This window comes from Cynoglossus semilaevis, unplaced genomic scaffold (genome assembly GCF_000523025.1).
Source record: "Cynoglossus semilaevis isolate Cse_v1.0 unplaced genomic scaffold, Cse_v1.0 scaffold1033, whole genome shotgun sequence".
Lineage (NCBI taxonomy): Eukaryota > Metazoa > Chordata > Actinopteri > Pleuronectiformes > Cynoglossidae > Cynoglossus > Cynoglossus semilaevis.
Genome location: NW_007585109.1, coordinates 320630 through 328367, shown reverse-complemented (window position 1 = coordinate 328367; position 7738 = coordinate 320630). Strand labels below are relative to the sequence as shown.

General features: G+C 38.5%; 1 protein-coding gene across 1 annotated transcript in view; it reads right to left on the bottom strand.

Moving 5' to 3' along the window:
* Positions 1–2115: 2115 nt before the first annotated feature.
* The window catches only part of lipca (lipase, hepatic a), a 7432-nt gene continuing 1809 nt past the window's right edge, over positions 2116–7738 (bottom strand). The window contains exons 2-9 of the mRNA XM_008336963.3: positions 7555–7733; positions 7173–7352; positions 6974–7091; positions 5927–6160; positions 4499–4741; positions 3889–4003; positions 3247–3465; positions 2116–2466 (exon numbers count right to left, since the gene is read on the bottom strand). Coding sequence (XP_008335185.1) covers positions 2349–2466; positions 3247–3465; positions 3889–4003; positions 4499–4741; positions 5927–6160; positions 6974–7091; positions 7173–7352; positions 7555–7733 — 1406 coding nt within the window. The 3' untranslated portion in view covers positions 2116–2348. The remainder of the gene's footprint in view (positions 2467–3246; positions 3466–3888; positions 4004–4498; positions 4742–5926; positions 6161–6973; positions 7092–7172; positions 7353–7554; positions 7734–7738) is intronic.

Here is a 7738-nt window from a genome sequence, read left to right as displayed (position 1 = left end):
CATATGATATTCACCTGCCTGACGCTCCGAACAATAAATTTCAGTTCACACTGACTCGATCTGGTCATCCGACTCTTGTCATCTCTGCCTGGGTTCATGTGATCATTAAGCTGATTTTGTTCTGCAGCAGTCAGACATGCTAATGCTATTGAAAAATCTGCATCTGAAGAAACAAAGTACAAGCAATTAATTTGTTTCTTTAAAAAGGACACCTCCAGATGCCGTCTCCTCAGGAGAACAAGTGAATAGACAAAACTAATCCAAAAAGTGGAAAAAATGTCCCCTTATGATTAGTCAGATATCTAAAATTTTCACTGGTTACATGTGTTTACTGATTTTTTTTTATTGCCCACTGATTGATACCAACTGTATTTAACTACATAAATGTAACCTACAAAGATCCTCATACAGCACTAAGATGTAAGGTAGAATACTTATTATACCAGCTTCTTTACATGAATAATATACATACATACAGATACAGATTGTTAAAAATGTTTTAAAAAAATAAGAAGAAGAATAAAAAAGACTAACATTGTCACTCTTTATTAGCCATGTACATGATGTGGCACAGTAATCATAGCTGCAGACCATTGGTGCATTGGTAAACTTCATATATATACGCTACGTATTCTGTTTATCTTATTCACTTCTGCTGAAGAGTAAATAAACCTATAGTCCACGATCATTTGAGAATTATCAGCTGTTTAATGCATTAGGTTTTATCTTATTAAATTAAATGTAATCCAGTATGATTATTTCTGACATTTCAACTCTCACACTTTCTATTTTAATCATTATGGTCACTTTATCCCTTCCAAGTCTGGCTCTTTCATGGAATTACAATCACTGTTGGACGTATAATCAAGCCTCACAGCCATTTGGTAGTATCTATGTCCACCTACATGTTAAAGCTCAGTCAATGGACACTGTCTGGAGCCACACCTATTGATTTTTCTGAACCGCATACATGAAATATGAATGTCATCACTGTGGTCTGGTTGGCCAGCATCAGTTTTCAGCAGCTCAAAACCAATATCTATATTTGCCTCAAGTTTACATTACATCTGATATCCAGACTGAACAAATGAAACTTTTGTTGTTCTTGAGGGATTTTTCCTTTTTTAGATCTGCCTTGTCCCCCCCCCCGGAGCTGATGCATATCAGACTTCACTCCTGCCATACCCATCAATACTGTGATTCTTAGGGATTCTTGTAAATCATTAGAGTTGATGTGATGGGATATTTAGACACACAAGCTGAGTACTTCCTGTTGCACTAATCAAACCCTCCCCTGAGAGAGAGCTCAGACAGAGCGTACAGCCTCAGCACAATCACAGGAAGCTTGTATGTTCTCATTAACAGCTTGTCATGTGACTAATCAATTAAAAATTTAAAAAATAATTTACTGACTCAATGCTTTTTTAACCTTTTTATTTTAATCTCTCTTTTATTGTGGTGAAAAAAATTAAGCAAATAATTGTTCTCAAAAGAATTGAGAGCTAAACAGATGCTATATGAACAAGATCATTTGCAAAAAGAAGCAACTTTGAAATAAGAGATTGCCCAGATACTTTACAGCAATTCTTCAAATTGGGAAGGATGTGTGTAAATAACAAATGGTGGATGGAAGATTTCCTGTATAATTGTCACGTTTCTCAAAGTGATATAGAACACATAGAATAGATAAGTAGCTAGTTAAAAATAGTCTAGTCAGTGAGTTAAAAAGCATCAAACGAATATTCATAATTATGAATTTCTATACTTTGTAATGTACTGTTAACAAACACACGCATTCTGGTATATAAGTTCGAACGCGCACAGTTCAAAACAAGGACAAAATATTCTGTTGATAAATTAAGTTAAGTTAAAGGCCTAAAAATAGAGAACTTGTTTATATATGCAGTTGCACGTTTGAGCCACCGGAGGGCGAATCATGCAGACAACCTAATAGCCGGACCTTGTTGTTGGCGGAGCTAAACCGAACAACCGACCGCATTACCAGACAAGAGTTCATCATAAAATGTGTTCCTACGCTAAACTGCCCGTGTGGAACGTGAATAAAAACTGCTTATAGCCTGGGCGACATATCTCCTATAAATCACAAACAACACCTTCCTTATTAACTGTATTTTAATAAAACTTTCTGTACATTCAAAACACAGTTTACACAAGATGCTAGTTGTTACCTAGCCTCCAGTCACCACAATTCAATTGCCTTATTCACATATGAACATTGCTTTAGTCACATTTTTTCAGAAATTACTGATTTCTAAATCTGCACAGCAGAACTTCACCAGCTGTCACCACTTCATCCTCCATTCAAGAGGGAATTCATCTGCTCAGCTCTAATGTTGGTACTTTCTCCTGCGCTGCTTCGGTCTGTCATCTTTACAGCGAACATACACGACATTCTGTGACATGTGAACGTGTTGTCCGTCATCTGTCATAGGGCAGAAAGATGTCCTAGAACACAGACAAAGATGTTAATAATGAAAGGTGTTGTTTGTAACACAATCTGGCCAATAGATGGCAGTAAAGGCTTTGTGTTAGGCGTGACCAACCTTTTCCGTCGGTGTCATATATTTACCATGTACTGCTCGTAAAGAAACAGAATCTGATTGATTTTTGTTTAAGTGAAAACCGATCATAGATTATAACCTATCAACACAACATTTCTATTTTGTTCCTGTATAATACATACGGCAAAAATGGAAAAATAAAAATGACTAAAAAGCCTAAAAAGTCTTATAAAAAAAGAGAGATAGGCCTATACTGTGTATATATACGTATGTATATGCCTTTCTGAAATTTTTTTAAACATTTCAAAAATGTTGTTTTCTGCAGATTAGATTTTTTTTCATAAAAATCCTAATTTTGTGAATAATTTTGTCAGTTAAAAATGATAAATTTTGAAGAACAAAAATCCAAATTTTCTCTTTTCTGTATGTTTCTCATCAAATTAGAACATTCTGAAAAAATATTTAGGAATTTTGTTTTGAATTTTTTTGGTAAAATTTTATTATTTATTTATATTATTCATAATAAATTTAATTTATTGCGTCATGTGGTCAGATTGTAAAAAATATTTAGAAAAACTATTTTCTGGCAAAATTTTAATTTTGCATGTCATGTTGATCAAAAGTTGAAATTCTCATGAAAGTTTGTAAAAATGTTATGTTTTCTGCATGTTTCTCATCAAATTATGTTTGTGATTACATGAATTCTCTCTGTTCTGGACTGTACCTCTCCTGTGTCTCGCCAGCTTTGATGCTTATCCTTCCCACTGTCAGCAATGGTTTTTTCTCCCTGTCCACCCAGGGTATCAGGGTCTGAACCCGGCTCCACATGTTCTTCCACAGGGTTGGTGGCTCCCAGAGCAATCTCAGCATCATCAGATCTCCTAGATCTCTGTCCAGGGTGATGAGGAAGGTATAGGTCTTATTTGGTAATATCTTCTCATTGCTGGTGAAAAAACACATAAATAGAGTAAGCTATTGTAGCAGGAAACATTCTACAATTGTTTTCCATTTTCCTCAGTGTTAAACAAAAACGCTATGTAGTGATGTTCCACAGCTAATGCAGAGAAGCTCGTAAAGTGTCCTGTGCTCGCAATGGTTTTCTTGAAGCTCTTTGATATGCAGAAGATTAGAGATCACACACTTGCTAAGAAGCACAGTCCTGAGTCAATAATTAATTACATCATTCACTTTTATAGTTCTCTTTCATGCAGGCACTTGAGTTATTTCCATGTGTGCCAGCCTTCCGTTAACATTTTCTTACTTTACAGAGAATAGATCACAGCTGTATATTGCATGTGACAAAGACTAAGTGTTTCAGAGAGGGCTGAGAATGTGATGTTTGTGAAGCACTAGGTGCTTTACTCACAAGGGGATGTCCAGGGTTCCACTGTCCTCCTTTGTTCCTATGAGGGAGGTGGTGAGAGACGGTTCCATATTCTCCATCGTATTTACAAACTGGATCCTGAACTGGTAATGATACACTAGAAAGGTGATTAAGAATGAAAGTCGTCTATCTGTCGTCATATAGGTTGGTGTAACGGTAGATCATTTGTGATATTAAAAGAGAAAGGAAAGAGAATATGCTTCAACTTCATTATTTATGATCATAGATTGTATATAAAAAATGGATTAGACCATCCAGTTGTAGAGTGTACTAGTTAAGGGATTCCAAGGAAGTAAACAGGAAGTGCTCTGGTGATTTGGAAAGTAGTAAACTATAAATGGACAACCAGCCGGTCCCATTTAAGGAAGTGCTCTGGTGATTTGGAAAGTATTATAAAAATATACTATATATTATAAAGTAATATTTAGTTAAGTTTAAAAAAATACTGAAGTTTACAATTCTTATAATTCAACTTTATATTTCTTTAGTTGAATACCTTCAATCATACATGTAGTAAAAGTAGATTGAAAGTTCAATGACAATTTTAATTTTGCTTTAAATTAAACACTACTGTTCAAAGACCACCACCTACGTTTGTAAGGCATCTGAGATCTTGTTTTCAGGTAGAGCCTCTTGCTTCTTCCACTGGGGACTCTTTTGATGTCGTAGCCCAGTGTGTTACAGCGATTCTTCCGACAGTGGAGACACACTCCTTTGTCAAAGGCACTGTTGTCACTGCAGCTGTAGGCCATGCTCTGCATGTCTTTATTCAGAAGAGAGTCGATGAACAGATGCACAGATCGTTCGTGGGCACACTTTACTGTTTGCTCTAAGGCTTTGAAAGAAGAAGAAAAAAGACAAACGGTTATGTTTCTTAAACATTTTCATTCACTACTGCAGAATCATTTTCATGCTTTTTCATATTTGGAGCACATTAATTACAATGTTTGACCGCTATTGGTGGTTTGAGATCATTAACATTTCAGTCAGACAGTGATTCATCTGATTGTGGCCTCTTCTCTGAGCAGACTCCCATAGCCTGGAGGCAGCTCAGCTCAGAGGGGTGGACGAAGCAGAGGAAGACACATGTTGGTAATTAGCTCCTGATGATGACAGGCGCTTTTATGTGGCTCTCGCTGTCACAGTATGTCGATGTGTTTTGGATTGAGAAACACCATAAATCCCAGAGCTGCTTGTGTTTGACTGCAGGGAATTATATGCATGTGCTCAAACACAGAGCTAGAAACTGTCAACAAGCCAAAGATGGACGGGCGCCCAGGACATGGCTTCCAAACCATGTGTTTTGAGGTGGCAAGACCAATTATGAAAATAAATATTATGACAGAGCAGCAGAGGAGGCAAACCAGCAAGCAGTTAAGCTGCAGAACATGCTGCTCTGAAGCAAGGTTGTAAATGGCACAAATGGGTACCATTTGAGAGCTAAGAGTCCCATATGACTCTAAAACAATAACTTCTTTCAATCACACCTAAATCTGCAGATAATCACTAGATCCAAAAAAACAAGCTACTCTTATCCTTTATTCTGACTTGTCTCATCATTGTCATACAAAGAAGAGACAAGACACTTGTGTAATAACTGAAGTATATTAAAGTGGTACATTTGTTTTATAAAATGTTGCAAAAACTAGGCTAACCATAGATTATGACCAGTAAAAAAAAGGTACAAGTTACCCTAACGCTAACCATAGATTATGACCAGTAAAAATAAGGTATAAGTTACCCTAACCCTAAACCTAAACCTACCGCTAGTTAACCCTAACCCTAATACAAAAAAGTCTTTGAACGTACAGAAAGCATATGAGAAGACCTTGCTACTATATCAAGAACTTGGGAGTGGCTGAAAAGTAGGTGAAGTTGGTGCAGAACCTGTACACAGTGAAACAATGGTGGGTAGTGTTCAGGTATTTTAGGGATTTTTTTCTAAGACATTTTCTATCCATACGCTAATGCTTGTGTCTATTTGTTTCTGTGTCACTATGCACTACGTTCAATGTCATACCAAGCAGCCCATACTGCGTTATGTGTTCGTAAATGTTCTTCAGGTTGCATCCTGGTTGGAAGTCTCCTCCATTGGGATAGAAGTCATAGTGTGCGACTTCCTGTTTGATGCCCACACTCAAGCCCATTCGTTCGTGAGTAAACGTGTGGATAGCATCCACAAACTGGGCATCATCTGGAGACAGTCTGTCTGTGGGAGACATGCCTTCAAACAGTGGTCCTGCAGGATCCAGACCTGAAAAGAAAATATGGAAAATATGTCCATCTTAAAATATTGTTATTGTAAAACATGTACTAAATGCTACACATAAAGCACACGTTTTACAATAATGAAATGCATAATGAATAATTTTATAGAGTATAATCCAGTTATACTCTATATGGCTCATGCATCGTAGCATCTCCCCTTGTCTGTCCGCCACTCGTTCACTTTGCTGTGCGCCGTTGCTGTAAAGTTTGTACTCTTGTGTTTGGTGAAAGTTGACCCTAATTTGACGCCCTACGATGTCCCCTAAACACTCTGATCATCGTCGCAGGCTTCTGTTACGAAGCCCAAACGAAGACGCTGACACAGATGACAGCTAACAGACATTATTATTCTTTCATATACGGTCCGTCTTGGCAAACGTGCACTCCTGTTCACTCTCCTCTCTCCTCACTCCTTGCTCCTACTAAGAGGAGAGGCTTGATTACTCCAATTGCGCTCACCTGTGTCCGGGCTGCACCTGCGTCTCCACTCCTGTGCTCTCTCTCCTGCAGCTGAGCGCTAACATCCCCCCGCCCCCACAATGTGTATTTAATTTATTTACATAATATGTATGTCTTATATTTCCATTATACAACTCTACTGTGCATATAATTGTGTGGCAAAGGCTAATACAGTCTAGGGAGGGTAGATAACAGTGTGGGGGTTTACGTAAATATATACGTAAACAATTTAATAACTATCTCGCCTCTTCCGTTTCGCGGTGGGTCTTTGAACGCAACATCAGCGATAGTAGAGGGATCACTGTATACCAGTGTATTTGGATATGTGGAGAAAACGCACCTGTGATTCTTCCTATTTTCACCGGACCTTCCAGGTAGCTCCCTGCAAATCCAGAGATGTGAGCACCCAGACTGTAGCCAATCAAATGGACTTTGGATGCTGGGAATTGGTACCGTTCCTGTTTAAGGGTTTGTACATATGCACAGTTATAGACACGTGGTTATTTTATTATTTCGGACCACCAACACGAACGTCTTACCTGCAATGAGTGCAGCAGGTGTGCAATGTCTTTTCCAACGGTGCGCGTGCTCTGTGCTGCTGTAGGGTAGTGTTGATGAGCCAGGGCCAGCCAATCAGTGATCACCACATTTATATCTATCAGATTAGCTTTAATGGCTGTGGCCAGTCTGACCACCCAGCTCTCCATCAAACCATCCACCTGAGGGGATACTGCACGTTAGAAGATGTCAGTTATTTAAACTGTGACAAGAGTTTAATGCTGAAGAATTAACACAATATTAGCTCAACAGGTCAGCCTCAGGCCACGTCTCCATGACTGAGTTTGATTTCCATTGAGGTCTGTGTTTTGTAAGCAGCGGTTTAAGTCAGTCAAGCGTCAGAAAAGCAGGAGTTGACCTTACCGACCACCCGTGAGTGATGATGATGAGGGGATTACTGCTGTTGAAGCCACAGGAGGTGAATGTGTGCAGCTGCAGAGTGTCCAGGGTGCAGGTGTCTTCACCTTTTAAAAACATCCTGAAGATGGAACTGCTGACATAAGGCTCTGTGGGCTTTAGGACTCGTCTCAGCTCTGTGTCAACTGCA